Here is a 13115-nt window from a genome sequence, read left to right as displayed (position 1 = left end):
AAGAACGTTAAATGCATATTGCTAGGTGAAAGAAGCAAATCTGAACAGGCTATAAATTGTATGATTCTAACCATGGGACATTCTGGAAAAGGAAAAACTACAGAGACAGTAAAAAGATCAGTGGCTGTCAAGGACTCAGTGGGGAAGAAAGGAGAGAGGGATCAATAAGTGGTGCCAGGGATTTTTAGAGCAGTGAAACCATTCGGTGTGATACTGTAATGGTGGATACATGACATTATAAATGTGTTAAAACCCACAGAATGTATAACATGAAGTATGAACCTAATGTACACTATGGACTTTGGTCAATAATAATACATCAATATTTGCTCACCAGTTGTAACAAATGGACCACACTAATGCAAGATGTTAATAACCAGGTAAACAGGTGGAAAGGGGTGGAATAAGGAAGTATATGGGAATTCTGTACTTTCTCCTCAAATTTCCTGTAAACTTAAAACTGCTCGAAAAGGCCTATTAAACTTTTAAAAAGTAAACAACTTGCTTTCTTTCCTATAGACACAAATTATTGGTTGTAGCATGATAAAATTTCCTCAGTTAAAAGACACTCTAGAGGAAATTTCAGTGGACTCCATCCTTGGTTTATAATTATATTTCATTTGTAGCAGAAATTTATACTAAAAGTTGCTTAAAGTGGTTGGCAAATAAGTATACATTTTTAAATGGTTCTAAAATGGAATTAATTGAAATTTAAAAATATATCTGCTTATATAAAGGAAACTGATTCTGTATGTTGACTTGTTAATGTTAATATCCATAACCAAACATCTCAATCTTTCTTACAGTCATTATTTAATAATCGTTTTTTACTTAATTTAAAATTTGTTATAATTATTCAGTAATAACTGCTTTTTTCTTCAAAACTGTACTATCTTAAATGAAATCAATACTTGCCCTTACCAAATGAATAATGGAGCAGATATCACATTCAGACAAAGGACAATGAACGAGCACACACATTCCCTAAACTTCAAACACACTTCCCAGAAAACTTACCGAACTAATAGGTGATGTCTCCCGGCTGTGCCACGTGGCGGGATCCAACCAATAATAATCCAAATCACCTGTGCAATAGAAAAAAGAATGAAAAGTGTAATGGTGTTAAAGAGAAGAGTGTATCACTTTAAGCTTTACTTCTTCAATCTATAAAGTAAAGGGTTATAATATCATAAGCTTGAGCATGTACATTGCAGAATGATGCACACCTGTGTTGCAAAGGTTGTGACTTGAATCACTGGAATGAATGTATGCTACAAATGCACTTCATACAATGAATGACTACCTTTTTCTCTCATAAATCAGTCTGGAAACACATATAAGTGTACAGAAAATTAATAAAATTGAAATTACTACTACCACCAATGTTATTATTCAAAAGGTAATTATTGCAATTTGCAAAACTCTATCCTATAATTTCAGGAACTTAGTAAAAATGCCTAATGACTTCCTGAATGCTGACTCATCTTGAAATTCTGTGATAAATTAACAGAAACACTGAGATATTTGCAGAGAAAGACAATTATATTTCCCCCAAAAAGAAAAATTGATCATTAAATTAAAAGCTACTTTAAGAAGTCTTTGAAGTTTAAAAAAAAGACAAAAAATCATCCTAAACACTTCAAGAAAACAAAAGTCATTGTGTCCCTCAATAACCTGACTTAGGTCTTGAAAACTACTCCTCAGGATTCTTCTCTAGTTCATGCCCCAATTTCTCATATGGTGGTTCAACCCCTTGTCTCACTCATATTATCCTAAGTGAATCTATTAATATTATAAATCTAATATGAGTGAAACATGGAGTTGAACCACCATATTATATATATATATATATGTGTGTGTATATATATATGGTGAATACTCAATCTGCAAAAAATTGTTCCTTACAGGCAAAGGACCAAAAGCTGATGTTTCTGGGTAAGATTCAATGGTGATACTCAACACACTTTATTATGAAAACAGTGCTATCAAGCAGTGCTATTCTACGATATAGTAGAAGCTTTGTAGAATAATGATGTTGAATGGAGAATCTAATTTAATTGGTTTGGTACTGGATAAATATTACACATAGTCTGTCAGACGATTCCAGTGAGCAGCCAGGACTCTTACAGTATCCTGTAATAAAATGGATGCTACAGATATTGCAGCTTAACAAATTTTGCTTTTTCCAAATTTGGTCATACATAGTTTTGTAGCTATCTACTAAATATTGCCAACAAATGTAAATGTAAAAAACACATTCATTATTTTAGCATATAATATTTGTATATATATTAGTATAAAATTACACCTCCTTCATATTCTGAATGGCTTCTAATACTTTTTATCATTACCAATTAAAATATAACATTTTTGCTTAAAGACTTATAAAAAATAAAATCTAAAATCTAAATACTTAGTTGTAAACTACATTTGTTTCTTCTATCCCTGTAATTACTGTTTGAAAGATATTACTGAACTTCTAAGCACTCTTAATTGGTCTTTATAACTCAGATTTCACTATCATTAATGGAATAAGCAACACTCAACAAAACATGTTCCTAAAATATTCAGAATCTAGTATTTCATTAACACAAAACATTTTCCTTGATTATTTTTGTAATAGTTGATTAAAGATATTGACTGCCAGGTGGCATAGCTGCAAAATGGTAAATTCACGGTATTTGCTTGTGGAGTCAATACAAAAGCACCTTGGTCCTAACAGCCAATGGAATCCCCAAGGAACTAATTCACTATTACCATTAATTTAGAATCAGGAAATATGTCAGCTGCTTGTGTCTATGGAAATGTCTCAAGTTCATAACTAGCCAAGTTCAATGAAGTGTTGTAATTTTGAAAATCATTTTTTTGTGAAGGATTTAAAATTTTTTATACTATACCTTGTGAAAAGTAGGTTATCAAACTTAATAAACACACAACTATCAAGGCAGAAATAAAAGTCAGCTAAATTACACATGAATTTTCTATAAAGAGAACTAGTGTTTTCTAAACCCAGGTCATTATTATTAGAGTATGTAACAAGGCATAAACATGTATCTCTATCTCTATAATTTAGAATTGTGTATCTTATGATGTCTAGTGTTAAAGTACAATGGATTTCAATAAGATCAATCAATGCCAATTAAACAAAAATCCCTTCAAAATAATACACATGCACGATTGAGCACGTGTATGTTAATATACTTAGTAAAAGTAAGTTTTACTTTAATTTCATTCCTCTAATTTCAAATATTAAATATCTATTTAGCAATTTACATGACAGCTCTACTTGACCAAGTGAATGTGCACGTAGTAAAGGAAACCTTATCTGTCCCAAAGCCTTGAAGTATTAGAAAATTTGAACTTCCTGACTATCTCTAGAAGTAATATGCAGCGTATTTTTAATATCATTATAATGAATAATAATAAAAGATGGAATTCAAACCAATTCTAAGATTGGCTCACAGCAACTCACAGTAATGAATAGCCATTTCAAATACATATTTGTGGTCACCTTCAAAAAGAGATTATTCTTCCTAGATATTAATAGAATAGATTTCCATTAAAAAAAAAAAAAGTAAATTTCACAGACCAAGATTCAGAATTATCCTTCCAGGTATTTGCTGAACCTCTTAAAATATTTTCATCTTTTACTTTTTTGAGTTCTCTATAGCAGGATGTGAGTTGGAACTAAACGAAACATTGAACAAAATATGTTTATTAAATGTTTTTACGCACTGCATACACAAAAAGCCAACTGAGTTCCAAGAACAGGTTTTTAAGTTGAGACAAGGTAAGAATTGACACATGGACACATACCATGGTCAGCACACACGAGTTAAATATTGTTTTAGTTACACTGTGATATTAAAAATACACACATTTTAATATTTTACAGGGATATTCACTTGGGAAACAGTCTTCTCATAGACAAGAGTTAAAATCTGAAGTCTAAGAACTAAGATAAACTCTTAACTCTGGATTAATATACTAAAAATACCACTTTGAAATGTTTCTTCATATTTCAGAAGTCTATTTAAGATGGTTCCATGCCTACAATGGAAAAGTATGCTTCCACTTCCCCTAGATTATATATAATAGAGGAGCTAACTTTGGAATATATAAGCAGTAATTTGCTATACAGCAAAGTCCTAGAAAGTCTAATTTCACCTAACTAGAGGTCAGGGATAAGAAACAAATATTATTTAATAGTGCTTATTATCTAGGCATTACAATAAAATGAGAAGATACACTTGTTAAATTAAATCATTAATCATACAATCTATAAAATATTAAAATGTATTTTATAAATAAATCTATACGTACTGTTGTAAAATTTATATAAATTATCTTTCACAATTGAATTACTGTCATTCATGATTGAATTATTGTCAAAGTTCCTAGCATAGTGAAAATACTGGTCCTCAAATACTTTTTGTTAATTTTATTCTAAATTCAGGCCAATATTCACTCCCTAAACATATCTGAAGGCAAACACTGCATAAAATTAGGTAATACAGATTTTTGTCCCTTGAGCTCAAGGCCTAAAGTAGGGCTAGGAGGCCTCTCCAGATCACGAGGCTTCAGCAAGAACGCCTTTAACAATTTTAAGTAACTTAAAATCAAATTTCTGGTTTTGGTTCTAGGACCAAAAAAAAGGTATAAATCCTTGGGAGAGTTGCATATTATCTCTAGCCATTAGGAGTTCATTAGTGCTCTTGTTTTCTAAATGCATCTTAGAAATTTCACTTTGGATGGCAGCTATGTTTACCACCAAAGATACTCAACATAAATTACAATCAAAGAAATACAAATCAAAACCACAATGAGATAGCATCTCATACCTGTTAGGATGGCCTATTATAAAAATATAAAAAGAAATCAGTGTTGATGAGAATGTGGAGAAATTTTGGAACCTTTCTACATGGCTGATGGGAATGTAATCAGTACAGTCACTATGGAAAACAGTATAAACGTTCCTCAAAAAATTAAAAATAGAACTACCATATGGTCTAGCAATACCACTTCTTATCCAAAGGAATTGAGATTAGAATCTCAAAGATATATCTGCATTCCCATGTTCACTGCAGCACTATTCACTATAGCCAAGAGGTTGAAACAATGTCCACGGACAAATGAATAAAGAAAATGTGGTATAAACATACAACATAGTATTACTAAGCCTTGAAAAAGAAGGAAATCTTGCCATTTTTGACAACATGCATGAAACTTGAGAACCCTGTGCTACGTAAGCCAGATAAGGAGGACAGTGTTATACAAGGAATATAATGAGGAGTATAAGTATAGTATATGAGGAATCTAAAATAGTCAAACTCATGGAAACAGAGAATAGAGTGGCGGTAGCTAGCAGATGGGGAACAGGGGAAATGGGGAGGTATAAGTCAAAAGGTACAAAGTTTTAGTAATATAAGATGAATAAACCCTAGAGATCTACTGTATAGAATTGTGTCTAGAGTTAACAATACTGTGTGTCATACTTAAAAGTTTGCTAAGAAGGTAAATCTTAACTTTAAGTATTCTTATTACAAAAAAGAAAATAATAAAGAGGGTGGAAGTTTTGGAGGTGATGGATATGTTTATGGCATAGAATGTGATGCTAGTTTTAGGAGTGGATATTTCTCTCCAAACTCATTAAGTTGTATACAATAAACATGCACAGCTTTTTCTATGTCAAATATACCTCAATGAAGTGCTTTTTCAAAAAAGAAAAATATTTCCCTTTTAAAGTTCCGCTTTGTTCATAATTGCACTCTGCTTCCATCCTAAACCCAAGAACATCCCTGTGTCTTTCTCTCTGATATGTAACTTTGATAATTCAGGTAAACTTAAGTATTATTGAGTTGATTTATGTAAATGTATCGATTATTAAGTTATTGGTGTGACAAAGATGTTTGTATTCAGAAATTATTCACACTCAGTGAAACCTCCAGAGTTGAACTACTCCAAAGAGTGAATAAATATTTGCTTGAAGCCATGCGGTGCCATCCTTATGTTTTACAATTTTGGGACACAGGCAAGGAAACTCAGTAGCTGGTCCAGGGAAAGGGCAACTTTATTAACATATGTGGTAGAGGCAGTATTCTTTCTGGTTGTATGTATTGTTCGTTAATTTGAGAGCAAATTTTTGGGATGCAGACACCACAATGACACGACTCTACAAAGCAGTTATATGGAACTCAGAATCAAAATTTCTGGCTGAATCATAAGCTCAGTCATTCAACTCAGAATATAACTCTCATAGAACCCCTCTTTCTTCTGAGGGTAGAATGAGATCATGTGCACGAAACTGCTTTATAAGTATAGAGCACCACAGAAATCCACATTGTCAGAGTATAAAAATGTATACTAAAAACAGTTTGCATTTTTATAATTACAAGCATTTCTGTCAATTCTAATAGCATGTACAAACTAAGAAAAATGTATTTTTCTACCCAGTTTATTTGAAATCTTGAGTAATCACAAAACTTCATTAAGTTTTAATTTCTCCATCAACATTATTTTATGCTAATATTTATAATCATATTCATATAACACTTATAAAATCAGCGATTATGCAGTAAAAAGAACTTTGCACTCAGAGTTGGAGACTTGTGACTAATCCTAAATCTGCCAGATTAGGTGCATTCTTTGATAATATCTCCTCATCTCTATTAACCTTGTCCTCTTTTACAAAATAAGAATAGTGCCTTTCCCCTCATAAGCACTTTATGAGGATTAACTGAGATATGTCAGTATTGTGAATTATAAAGGAGTTTAGAAATAGAGCTTAATGTCTCATTACACACTTAAGATGAAGAATATGAAATCATGGTGTTAGAGATCAGACTTACAGTTAATTAGTGATCGCAACCAAAATATACGTAATATCTGTAATCTTTGCAAAATATGCTTTGAAATGGGCTTAGAAAAATGATGAAGTCCTGTTGTTTGTAAAACTTATTAACTGGCCAGATTATTCAAGATATCCCTAACAATGTTTCCTTGAAGCCAGCTTGCATTATACCTTAAAAATTATTTAGTAGACATTAGTCGTAAAATATATTTTAATATTTATTTTCTAATAGGTTGTAAGCTTCCTAACTTTCTGTAATTCATTTTTTGGGTTTATATTCCTTAAAAAATTATCTAAACAATAATAGGATTGATGGTAGTAAGAAAATAACTATTGTAAGTTTAAACATGAAATACGGTTACTGTAGATAATGGAGCTTTGAGAAAACACAGAAAACATTGTGGGTTTGCTTTGAAAAGGGTAATCGGTATTGAGAAATTAAAAGAAATTGGAGATAGTAAGTATCAGTCATTGGATTAATTCTTCCTAGTTTTAAAAGTTATGTACATTTATATAAATTTAGATTTTGAGATAACATGAAGTTTTGGGGTCCAGAAACATTCCCAAAACACCATGATGTTCAATGCCATCTTTCTTACCTCTACATTGGCCTGGTGCTATAAGGCCTTAGATAAATTTTATAAATTAAAATTCCAGAAAACTTGGACAACAAACACACAAACACATACACACACATGCATGCTCACACAACTTTGTGCCTTAGGATTATAAAATAAGGATGTGGTCATGGTCTTCAAGAAATCTAGACCATACTGTATTATCTGTATTAAATGACAAGGAAAATGTATCTGAATAAAAGTCTCCAAGGTCATTGATAACGGCCAAAATGCTTTCCACACATAACAGTTTGGAGAAGAATAAATTTCATGTGTAAATATGACCTGAGGCCTAATAACTGAGAAATTTCTCCCCCAGAATCTAAATATCGAATAGTAAGGTAACCTGGATAACAAATCACAAAATTGACAATCTTAGGGATACTTGTTTTTTTCAACACAATGACTCTTCATAAATAAGAATTTGGGAAGTGCTGTACAACGGAGGGAAATATTTTACTGCAACTTTCCAACTGACCAGGATTCCACATTGACACTGAGTATTCCATTCACGTGGGAGAACAGGTTGTCAAGTGCAAAGTCGCGGAATAACCAGCCAGGATACCCTGTGGAAAAAATTGGGGTTTATTTGTTTTCATTGTTTGGGGACTGGATGTTAACCACAGGTTTAAGAAATTGTTGTGCTGGGCAAGTTCACAGCAGTGACATTACAAGAACAAACTCTACATATAAATATCTTTGATAAAGGAAAATGTTAGTCCTTATCCAGACCCAGGCAACACTAGCAAAACAGCATTAAGTTGAAATAATATTCTGAATGTCAAATCAATTTTTACCTGCCTCTATATTCCAAAGACAAGGAAATAAAAATGTAAAGATGGATATATGCTTTTAGTGATATAAATGAAAATAGTAAAATGATAATAAAGATGAATTTTAAGGGTACACAGAACAAAATAGAAATACTTATGTGGGACTGATACTTCTTATTTTAAAATATACTATTAATCTACAAAAAAAGTAGAAAAGTTTATACTGTAGCAAATAGTGGGTAATATAAACAAGTTTTGACACCAGAGATCCCTTGAGTGACTATGAATAGTTTGTTTTTGCCTTTCTTTTCTATTTTATTCTACTTATTTTTTGGTTTGTTTGTCCTTGTTTTTATTTTGGCTATGCAAACAAATAATTTATAGATAAATTAAAGGACTTTATTTTTAAGTTGGAAATTCTTTGACTGGCAGTGGAAAATCACCAGGCATAGAAGTTTGGAGAACATTTTATTTTATGCCTCAGCATTGTTTTTGAGAAAACTTCTAGATAGCCATATTCATAAAACTCCAAAATTACAGCCATAGGAAATGAGATTGCAAAACACTGCAGTCACTGGTCTAAATCTCTGACTCAATGCAAAAGGGGTCAAGCTTTATAAAGTCACGTTTTTTTCAACTGTACTCCAACTCCATGTGACAGAAGTAAATAAATAAGATAAACCACAAAAAATTGAGCAAAAGAAGCAATATCAACAAATCCATATGGATTGTACATACAATTTTTATTAAAAAGCAGCCTGTAATCCTAGCACTTTGGGAGGCCGAGACGGGCAGATCACAAGGTCAGGAGATCGAGACCATTCTGGCTAACCTGGTGAAATCCCGTCTCTACTAAAAAATACAAAAAAAGCTAGCCGGGCGAGGTGGCGGGCACCTGTAGTCCCAGCTACTTGGGAGGCTGAGGCAGGAGAATGGCGTAAACCCGGGAGGCAGAGCTTGCAGTGAGCTGAGATCTGGCCACTGTACTCCAGCCCGGGCGACAGAGCGAGACTCCGCCTCAAAAAAAAAAAAAAAAAAAGCAAACTAAGTTAATGTTGGTCAAAGATTAACTTACTGACTCAAGAAAGAAATTATCTTCCAGGCGTCCTAAATATTTGACTGAATAAATAGTTCTAAATCTATATTTCCAGCATAATTATTTTAAAATATCTTCATGTTAGAACTGTTACTTTAAAAAGTAAGTAAGCCTCACTGACCTAGACTAAAATTGCTCAACACTGGTTTCTTGGCTTTGTCACAGGTGCAAGAGAATCCAATTCCCAGCTTGCCTGGTTGTTTAAATACATGACTTCACAATCACTAGCTGCACGGAACTACCCACAAGTACACTTTAGAAAGTATATCCTTGAAGATACTGCCCTACAAATTTCTGAAATGTTTAACACAAAGCAACAATATATACAGAAGTCTCTGTGAGGGCTATGTGGTAAATCAACTTATATTTTCTAAAACAAAACTATGAATTAATTCACACCATCAAACAACCATGCACCTGGAACACACTACATTTCTAGACAGTCCCTCTCCCCTCGCTGCCCCTACCGTTCCTTTTATTGTATTGTTCTTTATCATTACTATATCAGGGTGTTTACTATATGGATCATGGTGGTGATGATTCTGGTATTATGTGGATCATGCTGCTTCTGCTCCTGCTGATAATCTCCTCTATGAAATAACAGAAAAGAAACTTTCTTTTGGTGTTAGTATCACGAATAATTGCATTTATGCAACTGGCTTTTTTTTTTTTTTTTTTTTGAGATGGAGTCTCACTCTGTCACCCAGGCTGGAGTGTAGTGGCGTGATCGCGGCTCACCGCAACCTCCACCTCCCACGTTCATGCCATTCACCTGCCTCAGCTACTCAAGTAGCTGGAACTACAGGCGTCCACCATCATGCCTGGCTAATTTTTTGTATTTTCAGTAGAGACAGGGTTTCACTGTGTTAGCCAGGATGGTCTTGATTTCCTGACCTCGTGATCTGCCCACCTTGGCCTCCCAAAGTGCTCGGATTACAGGTGTGAGCCACCACGCCTGCTGCAACTGGCTTTTTTTTATGTTAAAGATGTTGTGTATTTGTAATGAATGACACTTTTTTGTGTTGGGATATTTGTGATTAAATATGCAGCCTAATTTTCTACCCTTATTTTCCCTTACTGATCTTTTCTATGTATTTTAAATTTATTTCACATGGCTACATTTTTACATTTTTGCCACTGTTGTAAATCACTTATGATATTAAAATAGGCTTTAAAATGACATTAACATAGCAATTAAAATCAGATTAAATGAATACGTACACAACATAATTTAGTATGTTTATTGTAACTCTATTTTCATTAAAATGCAGTTTTCCCTCCATTAAACTCAAAATAACTTTGATTCAACAGAAAACAACAAAATGGAACTGATGTGCAGGTATTAGTTTACAGTAAATAGCAAGTTATCTTAATTTATTTGAGAGTCCTGCCAAAGAATGGGAAGTAAGTGAAAAGGTCTTCTCATCTGGCAAAAAGCAACAGAACAAAATCTGAGCTCCTAGACTTAATTCCTAGAAAAAAACACTAGGCCCTCACTCATAACTTTATAGCCACAATAATACAAGAGTTTCTTTGGTATTCGACCCCACAAAACCATTAAAGATGCACACTGTAAATGGGAAAATGGTTTGTTCAAACAAGCACATTGACAACAACGATTATTCACAAGAAAGGGGACAGGGAAACCTAAAGAAACCAACAATAAATACACAAAAACAAACAAATCAGCTAAGAGTCTATGTGCCCTCAACGCTGTGATACTGTGTGTAGCTCTATGAACATAACTGTGTTAAAGAGTGCATGAACAGTTATATATGAACACAACTGGATTAAAGGGCAAAACATTGATGTTAAAACAATATCCATTAAGCAACAACTAAAGACATTATAGCATGTAAATTTTTATAAAAACAAGAATGAAATCCCTTTATAGCCTTCCTAATTAAAAAAAAAAGGCTGGTAAATTATAATTCTGAGATAAATTTTAATTAAAACAATGTAAACAAATAGCAATAATCATAACAATAAGCTGGTTGGCAAATATTTGGCACATCGAAAAACTCAGCTGTCAATAATAAGGGATCTAAGCTAAGTTTTTACAATTAAGTCATTATTCATCAACACAACAAAAAGCAGAAACAGCAACTGTTTATTAAATATTGCTTCAAATTAATCATAAATTTAATTTAAAGATTAAATGCACTGTAAATAACTCTTATCCCTTTGCATGTTCTATTTCCTGATATATTTTGAATGCAGTACAAAAAAACAGAAAAGATCAAGTGCTCTTTGCATAATATTCCCCACACAGAGTAGCTGAATTGTCTTTTAAAGATTCTTAAATCAATGTCTTTCAAGTAAGAGCAAATCAAGTGAACAAAACTATATTTTTAGAGAATTATGTAACTGAATTTGAGGAGTGGAAAAATACTGAATATCAGAGGTCAGAAAAGTCAGGAAACTCCCCTTAATGCTAAAACAACAAGGTTATCTGGAAAGTCCCTAGCAGGGCAAGCGGCCGTTTGTGGTTTGGTCAAAGGGCGGGAACCAATGAACAACTGACTAATGTTTAACTTTAAATGTCAGCCAATTGTAAACCTACAACTGTAAAAACCCCCAGTGACTCTGTAACTTGCTGTAACTTGTTTGTGTCTGACTATAAAAGACGGCTGAACACCGAGCTCGGGGTCTCTCCCTAGGATCTGATACCTAGCTGGAGGGAACCGAGTTCGAACTCGAAATAAAGCGATCCCTGCTGCTTGGCTTTGTCTCTGGACTCTGGTGGTTGCTTTCGGGTCATCGTGGGTCTGGGCATTACAAATTAAATTGTGAAATTAAGAGCTATTAGGTCAAAAAAATAAAATTGCAAACCATTAGCACTGATAAACTATTCAATAACACTAAATCTGAAAATTAAAATTACCACTTGAAAGATTACATTTATAAAAAATTAAATGGAATATTATTTTAGTAATGTTAAAAAGTCAATTTTTGGCCGGGCGCGGTGGCTCTAGCCTGTAATCCCAGCACTTTGGGAGGCCGAGACGGGCGGATCACGAGGTCAGGAGATCGAGACCATCCTGGCGAACACAGTGAAACCCCGTCTCTACTAAAAATACAAAAAAAACTAGCCGGGCGAGGTGGCGGGCGCCTGTAGTCCCAGCTTCTCGGAGGCTGAGGCAGGAGAATGGCGTAAACCCGGGAGGCGGAGCTTGCAGTGAGCTGAGATCCGGCACTGCACTCCAGCCTGGGCGACAGAGCGAGACTCCGTCTCAACAAAAAAAAAAAAAAAAAAAAAAAAAAAAAAAGTCAATTTTTCATACTTTATAATTTTTTATAAATCCATAACAAAACGTTCCCAATTGAGATATAAGGTGACATCATTCACAAAGACAGTAAATATCTTTAACCCAGTTCTCTCAATAAAAATGTGCACATTTAAGATTGACCTAATAATGTCACCAATCTTAACAACATAGCATCATTCTATTTCACCTAATTTCTATACAAACCAACCTAAATGCTAGCTAAAATCTTACTGATCACAGTAGGATTGAGCTGGAGATATACAGAATCCATGAGAAAAACCAAATTATAGTAATAATAATAATCCCAATATGAAGAAAAAAATCATAGCTTAATTTTATCTTTTATAAAACAAGACATTATGTTATATACAGGTATACTATAAATAAAATTAAAGGCTGGTCTCCATTTTAAAATAAAGGAGCCAGTCAATAGCACCTCCTAAACTCAACCTCAGTTTCTTTTTAACTGGGAAGACCATAAGTAGAATTTACCTTATAAATAAAATGTTT

General features: G+C 33.3%; 1 protein-coding gene across 49 annotated transcripts in view; it reads right to left on the bottom strand.

The window, feature by feature from the left end:
- Window positions 1-13115, bottom strand: part of RIMS1 (regulating synaptic membrane exocytosis 1) — a 519140-nt gene that overhangs the window by 181733 nt on the left and 324292 nt on the right. For all 49 annotated transcript variants that reach the window (XM_033217614.1, XM_033217607.1, XM_033217624.1 and 46 more), the window contains one exon: window positions 1018-1085. In XM_033217614.1, the coding sequence (XP_033073505.1) occupies window positions 1018-1085 (68 nt within the window). The remainder of the gene's footprint in view (window positions 1-1017; window positions 1086-13115) is intronic.

The sequence above is a fragment of the Trachypithecus francoisi genome, unplaced genomic scaffold (assembly GCF_009764315.1).
Source record: "Trachypithecus francoisi isolate TF-2019V2 unplaced genomic scaffold, Tfra_2.0 Lachesis_group10, whole genome shotgun sequence".
Taxonomy (NCBI): Eukaryota; Metazoa; Chordata; class Mammalia; order Primates; family Cercopithecidae; genus Trachypithecus; species Trachypithecus francoisi.
Note: the sequence above shows the minus strand (reverse complement) of the source record. Positions and strands in the feature narration are given on the sequence as shown.